The sequence below is a fragment of the Ascidiella aspersa genome, chromosome 3 (genome assembly GCF_963924565.1).
Source record: "Ascidiella aspersa chromosome 3, kaAscAspe10.2, whole genome shotgun sequence".
NCBI classification, from domain to species: Eukaryota; Metazoa; Chordata; class Ascidiacea; order Phlebobranchia; family Ascidiidae; genus Ascidiella; species Ascidiella aspersa.
The window spans coordinates 33,488,567-33,505,465 of NC_139449.1; the positions used below are offsets into that span (position 1 = coordinate 33,488,567).

The 16,899-nt window shown below is 38.2% G+C and overlaps 1 protein-coding gene across 1 annotated transcript; it reads left to right on the forward strand.

Moving 5' to 3' along the window:
- The first annotated feature begins 3,905 nt into the window (after positions 1 to 3,905).
- LOC146162604 (uncharacterized) lies at positions 3,906 to 6,423 on the forward strand. The gene is made up of 3 exons (XM_083385245.1): positions 3,906 to 4,234; positions 4,303 to 4,556; positions 5,668 to 6,423. Exons 1-3 carry the CDS (start codon positions 3,916 to 3,918, stop codon positions 5,866 to 5,868), a joined length of 774 nt encoding a protein of 257 aa, XP_083241371.1. The 5' UTR covers positions 3,906 to 3,915; the 3' UTR covers positions 5,869 to 6,423.
- Positions 6,424 to 16,899: the final 10,476 nt, after the last annotated feature.

The window sequence follows — 16,899 nt, forward strand, 5'->3', positions numbered from 1 at the left end:
GCGATCCTAGTGATCATTGCGATCCTTGCGACACTTGCGATCCTTGCGATCTTTGCGATCCTAGCGATCCTTGCGATCCTTGCGATCCTAGCGATCCTAGTGATCATTGCGATCCTTGCGATCCTTGCGATCCTTGCGATCCTTGCGATCCTTGCGATCCTTGCGACCCTTGCGATCCTTGCGACCCTTGCGATCCTAGCGATCCTAGTGATCATTGCGATCATTGCGATCCTTGCGATCCTTGCGATCCTTGCGATCCTTGCGACCCTTGCGATCCTTGCGATCCTTGCGATCCTAGCGATCCTAGTGATCATTGCGATCCTTGCGACCCTTGCGATCCTAGCGATCCTAGTGATCATTGCGATCATTGCGATCCTTGCGATCCTTGCGATCCTTGCGATCCTTGCGACCCTTGCGATCCTTGCGATCCTTGCGATCCTTGCGATCCTTGCGACCCTTGCGATCCTAGCGATCCTAGTGATCATTGCGATCATTGCGATCCTTGCGATCCTTGCGATCCTTGCGATCCTTGCGATCCTTGCGATCCTTGCGACCCTTGCGATCCTTGCGATCCTTGCGATCCTTGCGATCCTTGCGACCCTTGCGATCCTTGCGATCCTTGCGATCCTAGCGATCCTTGCGATCCTTGCGATCCTTGCGATCCTTGCGATCCTTGCGATCCTTGCGATCCTTGCGATCCTTGCGATCCTAGCGATCCTTGCGATCCTTGCGATCCTTGCGATCCTTGCGATCCTTGCGATCCTTGCGATCCTTGCGATCCTTGCGATCCTTGCGATCCTTGCGATCCTAATGATCATTGCGATCCTTGCGACACTTGCGATCCTTGCGATCCTAGCGATCCTAGTGATCATTGCGATCCTTGCGACACTTGCGATCCTTGCGATCCTAGCGATCCTAGTGATCATTGCGATCCTTGCGACACTTGCGATCCTTGCGATCTTTGCGATCCTAGCGATCCTTGCGATCCTTGCGATCCTAGCGATCCTAGTGATCATTGCGATCCTTGCGATCCTTGCGATCCTTGCGATCCTTGCGATCCTTGCGACCCTTGCGATCCTTGCGATCCTTGCGATCCTTGCGATCCTAGTGATCATTGCGATCCTTGCGACACTTGCGATCCTTGCGATCCTAGCGATCCTAGTGATCATTGCGATCCTTGCGACACTTGCGATCCTTGCGATCTTTGCGATCCTAGCGATCCTTGCGATCCTTGCGATCCTAGCGATCCTAGTGATCATTGCGATCCTTGCGACACTTGCCATCCTTGCGACACTTGCGATCCTTGCGATCTTTGCGATCCTAGCGATCCTTGCGATCTTTGCGATCCTAGCGATCCTAGCGATCCTAGTGATCATTGCGATCCTAGCGATCCTAGTGATCATTGCGATCCTTGCGATCCTTGCGATCCTTGCGATCCTTGCGATCCTTGCGACCCTTGCGATCCTTGCGATCCTTGCGATCCTTGCGATCCTAGTGATCATTGCGATCCTTGCGACACTTGCGATCCTTGCGATCCTTGCGATCCTAGCGATCCTAGTGATCATTGCGATCCTTGCGATCCTTGCGATCCTTGCGATCCTTGCGATCCTTGCGACCCTTGCGATCCTTGCGATCCTTGCGATCCTTGCGATCCTAGTGATCATTGCGATCCTTGCGACACTTGCGATCCTTGCGATCCTAGCGATCCTAGTGATCATTGCGATCCTTGCGACACTTGCGATCCTTGCGATCTTTGCGATCCTAGCGATCCTTGCGATCCTTGCGATCCTAGCGATCCTAGTGATCATTGCGATCCTTGCGACACTTGCCATCCTTGCGACACTTGCGATCCTTGCGATCTTTGCGATCCTAGCGATCCTTGCGATCTTTGCGATCCTAGCGATCCTAGCGATCCTAGTGATCATTGCGATCCTAGCGATCCTAGTGATCATTGCGATCCTTGCGATCCTTGCGATCCTTGCGATCCTTGCGATCCTTGCGACCCTTGCGATCCTTGCGATCCTTGCGATCCTTGCGATCCTAGTGATCATTGCGATCCTTGCGACACTTGCGATCCTTGCGATCCTAGCGATCCTAGTGATCATTGCGATCCTTGCGACACTTGCGATCCTTGCGATCTTTGCGATCCTAGCGATCCTTGCGATCCTTGCGATCCTAGCGATCCTAGTGATCATTGCGATCCTTGCGACACTTGCCATCCTTGCGACACTTGCGATCCTTGCGATCTTTGCGATCCTAGCGATCCTTGCGATCTTTGCGATCCTAGCGATCCTAGTGATCGTTGCGATCCTGTATATTTTAGAGGCACCCCCTAATGTTGTTGCTGTTTTCACGAGGGCCGCATCCTCCCTTACTTAAAGAAAGCATTTATCCGACTCATTTTATACGCAATACAGAACATTACTTTCGGTTACAATTTAAATTACTTAGACAAACCACCCTGAAAAATACCTCCTGACAAATTATAAAACAACCGCGAAACCGATAAGTTAATTACCTGCTTTAAATATTTTGTGTTAGGTCGACATTAAACCTATTTGCAGTTTTCAATATGAGTCCCGAATTTACGTTTCGAAAAAAATGGCAAGCCTACTTATACCATTACCCCCTCGTTGTGGTGGTCGGGTTTTGGGGAGGATAATGTACGTTCCTAAACTTTTACAATTGACTTTTCTGCCCCTTTTTAGGCGTTGGCCGCTTTTATTGATTCATTTTAATATTTTGATTTACGTTTCCTCTATTGAATATTGTTTAAAGGCACTTGGTGTAGGCTGCTGATTTTGATAACAAGGCGGTATAACTCTATAGTGTGTTTGGAAGACTTGTGCTAACCTTTTGTGATGTACAGTTTGCCATCGGATGGTCGTTTTTAATAGAGAGGCTGCAAAACGTACCAAGAAAAGCTTACAATTGAATTGACTCACAAAATTTAATGCAGTATTGTTCTTCCTGGGTAGTAGCCTACGTGTGGTTTGCAGAACCGCGCGATGCTTATCGAAGCGTAACTTTGGTTAAGAGACTGGATCAACTACAGATGTGAATCCACCTTAAACTTTTGACGTAAACGCAAAACCTCTTAAATATTATCCAACTTAAAAGTTAATAGAACCACAAATGAAAATATGTAATAGTGATTTAGTCCGCAGATTGCAAAGTAGGCTATCGATATTATATTTACTAAATCCGTAAAAAGCTTGGCCATGTAGCTTGATTGCAAACTATAAAAGTATAAACAACGTTGCAATAATTTAGGTTTATTTACGAAAATGTGATTTCACCGATTTATCTGAATACTATCGTGAATTAATATTGATTATTCTGGTTTGACGAATACATCGTGGCGAGCAAGAGACAACAACTGATTTATTGGATTTATATGGCGGAAGAGGTATGGCGTTATTTATCGCAAAAAGTATATTAATGCCATTTTATAAACAATGGCGACCAAAGTATGAGGAGCGATTGAATAAATGGAATTTCTGTGCAGAAGAATTACAAATGCACTGACACTATAAAGTTAAGTAATTTTAATGGAATTTGTACAACAAGGCCTGTTGTGAATGCCAATCTATGTGCTTAATATGTTTGTCAGCTTTTCAACTGCAGAAACATGTCTCAGGTAAAATTGACTCAACATAACCTAGGGAATTCGACAAATAAGGCTCCATACGTAGAACAATGTTCTGACGTATGAAAACGAACATTCCGAAACCTTATAGGAGCAAACCGTGTCACAACAAAATGCGAGCAAAACAACTTCAGCTGGCATGCACCATAAATAGAGACTTCGCCAAATAAGGCTACGTATACCAACGTAACCTGGCTTTCCAAAGTCTATAAAAGTACGGTGAACCTGAGCACCGACACACAACCTCGAAGGCAATCTCAAGGAAGATGAGAAGCTACAACAGAAGAATGCTTCAATTTTGCGCTGCATTTCTAGTTTTGCTGCAAGCTTGCAGTTCGCTCGCCTACGGACAAGTTCAGTCCAACGACTTCTTGGTGTGCAAACCAATTGGCAGCTTGTTCGAGATGCAACAATCCAGCACCGGGGGGAACTCAACACCCATGAGGGGAAGTCCAGGACCTCCAGGCTGGAGAGGCCCGAGGGGCTTAACTGGCCTGGTTGGCCCTACAGGTCCACAACCAACTGTTGATTGGAAAAGAATTGAAAAAAAAATTACAAAATTAAAGGTTAGAATTTTAGTCAAAGGTATTTGGATAATCTGAAATACATATTCATATAATTTTGCCTTATTAAGTATACCTTTTATGTTTTAGAATTATCGCTGTGTCCTGGCGTTGTTTTCAACGGATCTTGCTTCTGGCTTCCACAAACTGTTGCATCTGCAAAGGACGGCAAAGGCAAAGTTGCAGCAGAAAATCTTTGTCAGTTTCACAACGGAACTCTGGTTGATATTGAAAGCGAGCAAATGTACGAGGCGCTGTATTTGTACATTCAGCGTGCATGGAACTTGTATGTGGACTACCCAAATTATTACTACGTGGACGTTTGGTTGGCGTCAAGATACGAGGTGGATGGATTTTACTTTGTTATCGGCATTACATAAATTTACAATTTAATTAGAAAAAAAAATACATATCCATAATGCATTTGCTTTTCAATTTATTTAAAAGCAAACAGCAGTTTTAAATACCCTAACAACAGTGGCCTTTAACCTTTTTAATAAGCGATCCAAGTTTAACAAAAATAAAATCGGAATTTACATTGCGACCCCATATTGTTTTCAAATATCAATATAAAAATATTTTAAATAGTTCCAACAAAGTAACACGAGCGAATATGCGTGAATTATACACAATTCCAGAGAACTGTGGCTACACATGTGCAAAAAAAGCTTGCTTTGGAGAAGTTATATTTAACAAATGAATTTGTATTTAACACATGAAAAATTTGGTTCAAAAATATATCACATCCAGTGTGATGGTAGCGCCTGTACAGTATCCACTGATGTTTTGCAAACGCGGCTTCACTTTGTATAAGCATAACCGCATGTCATGCTCTACTTCCCAGCGATTACGATGTGGTTGAAAACAGACTGATCAGTATCATTTAATAATCTAATTAGACAGAGTCTGAAGTTGGGGAGTTGATTGCATCGAGGTCCAAAAGTAAATATTCGCTGAAACCGTTGAATATTTTACCTTAAACGAGTTAAACGAAATGCGTTTTGCTGCATCCACTTTCATAATTAGGAGTATAAAGGCTAATTCTTATATATGCAAACCACGATGCCTCATGTTAATAACAAGATTTGACGTTTTGAAAATCCAGTCCTTTTAAAACTCAATACAAGAATGTCGCAATAAAACAATTTGCGAAAGTGCGACACTCGCTGCGCTAAATCTTAGAAACTAATTTTTCTTAAATGTCAAGTTAGCTGATTGAGCAGCTCTTAAGAGCCTAAAATAATTTTTAGGTAGAAGATGCACTCAGTCACGTTTATTAGTGTGACGTCATTGTAAAGAAATGCGTAAATAGTAAAAGAGCAGGATATGGTGAGTTATGGCGACCCCACAACAATTTTAGGCGACCCCGACAGGTTGCAGACCAATGCCCTACAATACACTGAATGTAAAAGACAAAGGCTTTTAAAATCGGAATTCTACTTTTTATCTGCACAGAATGGAGAGCTACGAAGTTCAACTGGTGGAAGTGTTTACGTGCGTTGGTATCCGGGACATCCATCAGGTTTGGTTCAAGCATTGATTTGGCGTATTGGAACAAATCCATTAAGAGGATCTAACATTGGCATGTTTAATTATGGAGATCTCCACTACAAAAGGCCCGTCCCACTTTGTCGTATTAAGACATCAGAACATTGACGATGAAAGAACATTTTGCTTTGTAATATATGACATCACAAAACTGTAGCATTAACAGCCACTTGCTTATCGCATGTTAAGCAGTAAAGTGCTTGGACCGTTAAGTGTGTGCGTTGTCATGTTGATTATACAATGTAAATAAACTATTAATGGCTTCCGATTATTATAGTATTACCAAAGTTCCATCCGCCTAAACATGCTCAGATCAGTTTAGAATCTTACCCTGAGTACAGCCATTTGTTGCGTGGAGCCGCATCTCCTCTTAAAGTGCTGATTCAAGCTCTTGAATGTTTGCTGGATGAGCGAGAGGCGGCACCTCTCCATGTGCAGCTGAAGGTCGATGATCTGCGACGTGCGCATACGCTCCGTACCCTTGCGGAATTCCGCCCGCAGGACCTTTGGGCACGTTATTGTAGACCAGCGGTTCCCAAACTTTTCTAAAAATTTTGCTTGGCGGACCCGTTGCAATTATTTTGATATTTCGCGGCCCTATAAAATTTCAAGGGTCAGTTGACCCATATTTCTTGTAATACACCAGTGTAGTAACGATTCTTTCTCATGTAACAACCTTCGAACTCAGGGTGGTCCACGGCTGACTGCATCGCGCGAAAAATTTGCGTATTTGACAAACATTTTAATTAGAAGACTGCATTTTATAAGCGTAGAATGTTCGCGTAAAATAGATGTTGCATACTACCCAATCGTTAAATTACAAAGACGTTATCATTTCGCGCAAAAAGGTTTAATTAACCAGATCAAATTGGCTGAAATTGCAATTGGGTTTGGACCACCCTGTTCTAACTAATGCGAACGATTCGCTGATAGCAGGTATAGTACAGCATAATAGATGCTGTATGATGTCACAATAGACATCATAAAACACACTTTGATCGAATAATAAAGCATAACTAAAGACAATAAAGATGACAGATAATGTTTAAAAACTTAAAACACTTATTCTCCTTGCGGACCCTCTGAAACTGCTGTACGGACCATATTTGGTCCGCGGACCCCAGTTTGGGAACCGCTGTTGTAGACGAATGTTACTAAGTAGAAAATTTGTAGAATCAAACATGCCGACGTCGTAATGACCTTTACAAATATAATGACCTTTTACAAATATATGGCGAATTTACTTACGTACTTCGGTAAATGTTACAACACATTAAAAATATTAGGCAATTGTGCAGAAAAATACTTGCACATTAATAACAATGAGTTATACTGCAACAATAAAACCCAAAGTTTAAAAACCAGAGTAAAATCAGCATCAGACATTTGTTAAAGGAATGTATATTTCAACCTTTTCTGGCATCGTCAGTTCCTGTAAGTAAAATACATAAACAAAGAAAATTAGTAGTATAATTATTAAAAAAATCAAAAACATATAAAATCAATATAGATTAAGAAAAAAGCTTAAAAACAGAGTTATACTTGTTACATGTTCGAGTATTACCCAGTTACTACGGGCATTTAAAAATCAACAATAAATCGATCAGAACTGAGATAAATAAGGAATATTTTTCAATCGTGAAATTAAGGGCCAATGTGAAAACCATACCTAGACAGGTTTACAACTGAAGTGAAATTTATATACAAATTGAAAGAAAATTTCTTTGAGTTATAACCTCCTACAGAATGTTTTTAATAAATCACACAATCAGCTGTAAAATAACCTTGATAATGTTTATAAAGCACAAATATTAAAAATTTCGAACTTTAACATGGAATGTGTTACTTATAGTTAAAAATGACTTTTAAATAATTCAGTTTGCAATTTTAATATTTTATTTTGTTTAAAATTATACTAGTGTAGCAAGAATATTATTAAATGCAAATATTTCATAACAAGTTGATTTGTTATTGCCAGTGGTAAACATGGTTATTTTTGCTGCTTTTGTAAATAACATTACCAAGCATTTTGATGTCGCTTAGAAAGTAGCATTTGTTAAAAGGGGTGAATGAAGTTCAATTGGTAAAGCAATTAGATCAGATTGTGATCTTCAAGATCCATCAGAATCAGGTAGTGAAAATTTGTATAAACTGCAAAACAGAAAAAAACATCTTAAAAGAACAAAAAAATAATAAAAAGCTTAAAAAAAGTTTCTTAATTGAAACAAAGCATCTATGAAATGTTTTTTTAACCCAAATAAAACTTCATTTGTGGTGTAAACCATAGATTGGTGCTAGTCTAAAATTCTACCATTTTTTCGTCCGCGGGTTTATATTGCTAACAGTATTTGTATTGGTTAGGGTGTGAGTTAACGTTTGGGTTTGGGTGGGTCAAGTATTAGCTTTATATTTATTCTTCCGTATTTCTTTCTTTCTTGGAATTCCACTTTTAACAACTTATTTTATTACTGTAAAAAAGTGATAGGATTCTAGACCAAGCTAATAGATTTAAGTAAACTATTTAACTTGCTATAGAAAATATTGAGAATATTTGTTTGTACTTAAGATGATAACATTTAGACAAGGTGTAAATTATTTGTGTACTTATTAATTCATTAAAAATATTTTAAACAAACAGAGCTAAAATTCTTAATCTGTTTAAAACTGAAACGTACATAATATACACAATGTGTACTATGTGAAGTCCATCTGGAGTAGTATCAGCCAACAATAACAGCACCCATGTATGTTGCACACAAGTTGCCCTCGGAAATGCTCAATGAAATCAGTTATCCTGATCAAGATTGGCAATCGTTCTAAATTAAAAATATGTTTACCTTTAATTTGGTAAAAAATAAAATAGTTAAGTATTAAAAGTACAATAATACCCTGATATAAAGTATTAAAAGTACAATAATACCCTGATATGTAATATAGTTAATTATATATATGTGTTATAGTAGAGGCATGGCAACTTTCTGTTTCTTACCAATTTATTGTTTTTCTTATTAATGGAAAAACACCATGATCATATTTAAGTGTAAAACAGCCTTATTTTTAAAATAGTATTCATGACGCTGATTCTAAAACAGTAACAGTGTTTCTAAACTTGTGTAATACTTACTTGGATGTATTTGTATTACACAAATGACATACGGCGCTGGTGTAGAACAGTGCTTTTCAATATGGTGCATTGTACACCTCAGGGTGCCAATCTACACTCTGTGGAAGGTGCACACCCGATATTTTTACCCGATATTTCACACCCGAGATTGTGTGCACGTTTGTTGGGTACGGAGGTCAAGTGTTGTATTTATTCTCCCAGTTTACAATTTGAATTTGGATTTCACGAAAAACATTTTCAAAACAGAAACTCCACGAAGCTATAGATCGGTGACTCAGCATTTTGGTTTTGCAGCGATTGTCAATTTTATGGGGATTTCCCATGAACTATGCTGTGTAATTTATTTTTCGTTAGCTTTACAAGATCTGGCTACGGGAGTTATAATTATAAAACAAAGCTGCAGTTTTATTGTATAGCACCCAATAGGCCACACTGAACGGCACATTGAAGTAGACTTTTAAAGCTTTTGACACTGAACAAATAACACCAGGTAAACAAATTCGTTTGGATATTTAAGCTTCTGAAAATATATCGATCTCATGATGCCACAACTTAAAGTCAGGGCAGCTTTTCGTGACCTTTTTGTGAAATTCTAGAACAAGCAAAGTCATTTTTATTCAAAATCCCTGTTTTCCTTATATGTTCGTATATAGGCCAGGCCGCCAGGGGAGCTGTGCGGCTTGCAAGAAGAACCCACACTTGTGACACCTGTAAGTTGCCACTGCCGACTGCGAGGTGCCAAATTATTAGGGGCCACCACCGTCACCTTGTGAACAACCAAGAAGTTTACTGATTGCTATCCGTACAAATTCAAAGAAAAAAAAAAAAAAAAAAAAAAAAATATGGCATTTATTATTGCATGAAGTGCTTTGAACGTTGTAAGTGTTTGCGTTGTTATGTTGATAATACAATGTAAATAAACAATTAATGGCTTTCGTTTGAGATTTCAACCTGAGCACAGCCATTGGTTGCGTGGAGCCGCATCTCCTCTTAAAGTGCTGATGTAAGCGCTTGAAGGTTTGCTGGGTGAGAGAGAGGCGGCACTTTTCCACGTGCAGCTGAAGGTCGACGGTCTGCGACGTGCGTATACGCTCCGTACCCTTGCGGAACTTCTCCTCAGTAACGCATTCTGTGGCGAATATGGATTGTAAATGTTATAATTCTTAATAACAAACATTTGGAAATAAAGCAGGATGAACACAGAGTAATTACTATGCAGAGTAATGACGACGAGTTATACTTGCTACTCGTCCGAGTATGTATTATATAATTACTTCAAATATAGCGAGTAAATCCAGCAGAACCGAAATAGTAGATGGGGAATAAGTTGAAATGCATTTAGCAACAGTTTTCAATAATGAAATTAAAACCTTTCCTCGTCAGTCTTACAAAAATTCAAATAATTTACAAATAAGAGACAGCTGTTTTAGTCCCAACCTAATTATTTAATGTCCTCACATATGCCTAGATTTTGAATATCCTCCCAGCAGTGTTTTTTGTAGTGCGCAAGAATATTTAAGGATGTGTTGGCAGGAGCCTGCTGCAGATAAATGTTTTTGTATTGGGCAAGGCGTGAAAAAGATTACTCTACAAAGTGTAACGTCGTGAAACAAATATTCTCAATAAACTTGTATGTGCAACTGCAATCGAGTTAAATATTTTAAGTGTATGGCAACAAAGCGGTCGCGCGATAAAATATCCGAATATTTGGGTTAAATTGACAAAATCTCTAATTTTGAAAAATAGGATGCGTGATGCCTTTGTTTAAGCACAATCAAGAATCACGAACTATTCGCTCATTTGCATTTATCAAGATGATTTTGTCAATTTGGGTGGGTCATTATATTGACACCACAACTGTATCTGCACAGAAATCGTGTAAAAATGCATTTAGTAAATTGGGTTAAAAATTTATGTCCAAAAAAATTCATTTTGGTTTCATGACCCCAACTATTGTAAAGCACTCCACTGTTGTGTTCGGCATTTTTTAAAACTCATTTTTTTTCTTTAAGCTTGCGTCACAATCTTCAATGCGGATTTGATTTGTTTACTTGCTTTCAGCTGCAAACATCAACGAAATATGGCCAATGGGAAATCCTTAAACCTTTGTTACAAAAAAGTGAAGATGTTTTAGTTTCAATTTGAGAATGATGTAAGTGCGCAAAAGCAAATTTTACTGCGCAAGTTGTCTGCTGTGGCTGCGCAATTGCGCAGTTGCGCATACTTAAGTGAACAATGTCAACAGCTAAGACTGATGGAAGCAAAATCAATAAAAAGATTCATTTTGAGTCGGATCTGAACACGACCCAAAATTTAGCGACTAATTTAACGGAAGACAATTAATGCAACATAGACCCCGGGCTAACAAAAATTAGGTATTCAAACAGTAAAGAACCTACTTTTCGAGGTTAGTTTGCTAGATCGATACGTTTAGCGTTATTCCGATTTTTGAAAACCAAATCGCATTTTTACCTGGTATCATTGCCCTGCATAATACAAACCCTGATGTGGCTTTTTTACGAATGCGAAATCAGATCTTATGCATTTTTGATGTTAGGCCTGCGTTATGTGTTGATAACAATTTACAGTTCTTGACAAGAAGAGCCTATTAACAAGCAGAGTCAATTTCGCTTTTCAGCTGGATGCCGCGCCATTATGACTTACAACGTTATAGATTTAAGTATGCCAAGGCTGCCAAAAAATGTAAGTTGTAAAAGTGTAATAGAAAATCGTGAAACATGTTTAAACCTTGTATTGTCTATGGATCAATTATGAGACCCATATAAGTGGATTGCAGAATATCCTCCCTAATTTAGTTGCGTAAATGGGTAAAATACAAGCAGTAGAGTCGGACTCGGGTTATTTTTAACAGACTCCGTAGCCCTGGTGTAGGCCTATAGGAGGTTTGTGCCAAGCGACCGGAAATATTTTACGTCAACAAGTTGTATTTAATAGCAACGCTGAGAAAAACGTACCAAGAAAAGTTTACGACTGAATTGGATCACAAAATTTTATACTGTATTGTTCTTCCTTGGTAGTAGCATAAGTGTGGTTTGCAGAACCGCGCCACGCCCATCCAGGCGTAACTGTGGTTAAGGAACTGCGATCAAACACAGATGTGAAAAAACCTTTAGCGCCAAACTACAAAACCTAAAACTTTTGACGTAAACACAAAACCTTTATTAAAAATTATCCAACTTCAAAGTCATTATAACAACAAATGAAAATATGTAATAGTGATTTTGGCCACAGATTGCAAAGTAGGCTATCGATATTATATTTACTCAGCAATCGTTGCAAAGCTTGATTGCAAACTATTAAGTATAATTACAGTTGCAATGCTTTTTTTTGTCTACAAAATGTTATTGGAGATATTACCGCAATACCATCGTGGAATGACAATGATATTGATTATGTTGGTTTGACAAATACATTGTGACAACCAAGAGACAACAATCGATCTATTGGATTTATATGGTGGAAGGTGTATGGCGTTATTTATCGCAAAATGTATATCCATGCCATTTTATTAAGAGTGGCGACCAAAGTAGGCCTAGGAGACGCGATTGAATAAATGGAATTTCTGAAAAGAATTATCAATGCTCTGACACTATAAAGTTCGGTAATTTTAAAGGAATTTGTACAACAAGGCCTGATGTGAGTGCCAGCATGTGATCATATGTTTGTCAGCTTTTCATGAAACTGCAGGACATGCCTCAGGTGAAACTGACTCAACAGAACCTTGGGATGTCGACAAATAAGGCTCCTTGTGTCAAACCACGTTATTTTAATGGCACCTGTACAAAACGCTCAACTATACATTACTTGCGAAACCGATTAGTTGCTAATTTTTGTACGTTTTTTTAACGTCTTTGCTGTGAATGCGAATGTATGTGCTCATATGTTTTCATGAAACTGCAGAAACTTGCCTCAGGTAAAATTGACCCAACAGAACCTTGGGAATTCGACAAATAAGGCCCCACATGTAAAACCACGATCTGACGTAAGCAAATGAACATTCCGTAACCTTATAAGAGCAAACCGTGTCACAACAAAATGCGAGCAAAACAACTTCAGCTGGCATGAACCATAAATAGAAACTTCTCCTAATAAGGCCGCGTATACCAACGAAACCTTGCTTTCCAAAGTATATAAAAGTTCGGCGAATCACAGCACCGACACACAACCTCGAAGGCAATCTCAAGGAGAAACTACAACAACAAAAGAATGCTTCAATTTTTCGCTGCATTTCTAGTTTTGCTGCAAGCCTGCAATTTGCTCGCCTACGGACAAGTTCAGTCCAACGACTTTTTGGTGTGCAAACCAATTGGCAGCTTGTTCGAGATACAACAATCCAGCACCCGGGGGAACCCAACACCCATGAGGGGAGCTCAAGGACCTCCAGGCCGGAGAGGCCCGAGAGGCTTAGCTGGTCCGATTGGCCCAACAGGACCACAACCATCTGTTGATTGGAACAGAATTGAACGAAAAATCTACCAGAAAATTAAAGGTTAGAATTTTTAGTCAAAGTTATTTGGATAATCTTAAATATATATTTATATAGTTTTGGTTTAGTAAGTATTCTTTTATGGTATAGAAATGTTGCAATGCCCTGGCGTTGTTTTCAACGGATCTTGCTTCTGGCTTCCACAAACTGTTGCATTTTTTAAACACGGAAGAGGGAAAGCTGCAGCAGAAAGTCTTTGTCGATTTCACAACGGAACTCTGGTTGATATTGAAAGCGAGCAAATGTACGAGGCGCTGTATTTATACATTCAGCGTGCCTGGAACTTGTATGTGGACAAGCCACATATTAACTACGTGGAAGTTTGGTTGGCGTCATCATACGAGGTGGGTGGCAATTACTTTGTTATCGGCAAAGTTTTAAATACCTTACAATACACTGAATTTACAAGACACAAGGTATTAAAATCAGAATTCTACATTTTATCTGCACAGAATGGAGAACTAAGTAGTTCAACTGGTGGAAGTGTTTACGTGCGTTGGTTTCCGGGAAGTCCAAGTGGTCCGGGTAGAGCAGTGATTTGGACTATTGCTACCAATCCATCAAGAGGAGCTTACGTTGGCATGTATAGTCTTCGAAATGTCAACCGCCAATATGGTGTCCCACTTTGTCGTATTTGAAACATCAAACTACGAACATTTTTCTTTGTAATATATGACATCACATAAAATGTCATTTATTAGCCACTTGCTCATCGCAAGTTAAATAGTAAAGTGCTTTAAACGTTTGAAGTCTGCGTTATTATGTGGATAATACAATATTGATCAACGATTAAAGTTAAAGTTCCATCCGCCTAAACATGCTCAGAGTAGTTTAGAATCTTACCCTAAGCACAGCCATTGGTTTCGTGGAGCCGTACCTCCTCTTAAAGTGCTGATTTAAGTTCTTGAAGGTTTGCTGGATGAGCGAGAGGCGGCACCTATCCACGTGCAGCTGAAGTATAATTCTCAATAACAAACATTTAGGAATATTAAAGGACAAACACTGAATAAGTACTACTATGCAGAGTAGTGACGACGAGTTTATATTTGACTAGTGCACGTTATGGTGCAGAAATATTATTCAAGGAAAAATTTATACAGTCAAACTTGACGAAATCGTAATGACTGTTACAATACATTAAAAATAACATGCAATTGTTCGTTATACTTGCTAGGCTACATGTCCGAGTATGTATTACTCAGTTACTGATACGAATATTTAAAAAATAAAAAATTAATCGATCAGAACTGAGATAAATAAGAAATATTTTTCTGTCGTGAAATTAGCAGCCGTTTACAGTGCAATGTGAAAACCGTACCTAGACAGGTTTACAACTGAAGTGAAATTTAATTATAAATCAAAAAATATTTTTTTTGAGTAAAGGCCCGTTTACACTACAGCTGCACTGAGCGGAGCTGAGCTGCACTGGGCGTGGAATTGTTTTCACTACAGCTGCAGTCAAGTGAAAAAAGAGGCTCGGAGGACGGCATCACTTCTTCTATATCTGTGTGCCATGTGTTAGCAGTGTCTTTAATTTCCTGGGAAAAAATCTTAACATGGAATATGAGACTTATAGTTTAAATAAACTAAATAATTCATGTGGTTGTTTCTCTACTTGCTCCCCTCTTTGCCATTGTAGCTCAGTTGGTAGAGCTAAAGTCCAGATTTGGCTGGAGCTCATGAGTTCAAACCTCACTGCAGGATAGCTGTGTTTCAAGCCTGCCTTGAATCAGTTATTGACAGATTGGTTTAGTTTGCGATGGCTTTCGGTGTACTAATGACACAAAAGCTGTAATCGTTGGTCAAAAAGCAGCTTTATAAAGGCTAGATCAAAGTTGTTTAATACACATGTGTGTGCATCTTTAATCCAATTTACAATTTTAATATGTTATTTTTTATCAACTCTACTAGTGTAGAAAAATATTAATAAATACAAATTTTTTACAGAAAGTTGCTTTGTTATTGTCAGGTGTAAATATACTTCAACTGAAGTAATTAGATAAGACTACGATATTCAATATCCACCAGAATTAGATAGTGAAAATTTGAATAAACTGCAAAACAGAAAACATCTAGTGTAACAAACACGGCTAACATTCTTAATCTGTTTAGAAGTACCTGATATGTACATAGACATAATGTGTATTCTCTGATCAAGTCCATCTGGAATCATACTGGTCAATGGTAAAGCACACCTATGTATAGTAAACAAGATGCCTTTGAAAAAGCTTAATGAAATTAGTCAGCCTAAATAGGATTGTTAATCTTTCTAAATGAAAAAAGGTTTAGCTTTAATTTTAGAAAATAATAAAATAGGAATAATTTTGGCTATTTCTTTACATTTTAATATTATTTATGAATTGGATTGTAAAACAGATTTATAAATCGGTGTAATATTTTGTTGTTTAGATGTGTTTTGATTACACAAATGACATATGGCGCTGGTTTAGAACAGTGCTCAGTGCTTTTCAACTGTGTGTATTGTACATGTCAGGGTGTACTATAATTCTTAAAGGGTGTACCACTTTGATACTGGGGTTTACAAGATACCACAATACAATATTCAGGTTGATTGCCAGACTGATTGAAGTGTACAATAGATCGCACAACATGTATTTAAGTGTATGTAGCTTGTAAGATACTATACTCTATTTGTGGCACCATAACCAAATATTTATCTTGATAACCGTTATTGTGAGGTACTAACTAGTATTCGTCATATGTTTAAAAGTTCTTTTTGCAGTACAACAGGGTGTAGTTAGCACTTGGTTAGCTTGTGATTTGAGAGGATTATTAGGTGGCTGATAAAGTATTGTGTTTGTATGTTTCTAAGTTTAGTGCATTGCGAAGATTGGTATACATACAAGTTCTTAACATAAAATTAAACATAAAACTGTGCACTGTTCCAAAATACGGTTGAAGCACTCGCCAAGAATTATACTACTATTTTTAGGTACAATAATGAAACCAGTAATCAAAATTTAAATTGCAAATTGGACAATAAATATAAAAAAAATGAAAAATGGGAGAATAAATAGTAATAATGTGCATTGATTTAATAATCACATATGTTTGGGTTTCGGTTTTGAAGGGTCCAGTTTGCAATTTCAATTTTTATTAAGTTCTTGTTATTCACTTTGGGTACCTGAAAAAATTGCAGGATTCTCTATAAGGGTCACAAAATATTTCTTTTAAACAAAATTTGATCAAACAGTTTATGAGTTATAAGGTTTTTAAAATATCACACAACCAATGTATACTCTCCTAAAAGGTAATCTCCGAAAAATACAAATTGTCCTTCATTTTTAAATATGAAAATATGTTTGTTGTGAAATAAAAATGAAAATCAAGTCATGTAAATACTATCACTCTGCTGAGTTGTGTATACCATTACTTTCACTGAGTTTCTCATTGCACAGTATAAAAAAGATTCATGTAAACATATTTAAAACTGCAACTCCAAAACAGTTCTAGATTTGGTGACTCAGCATTTTGGTTTTACTGCAAC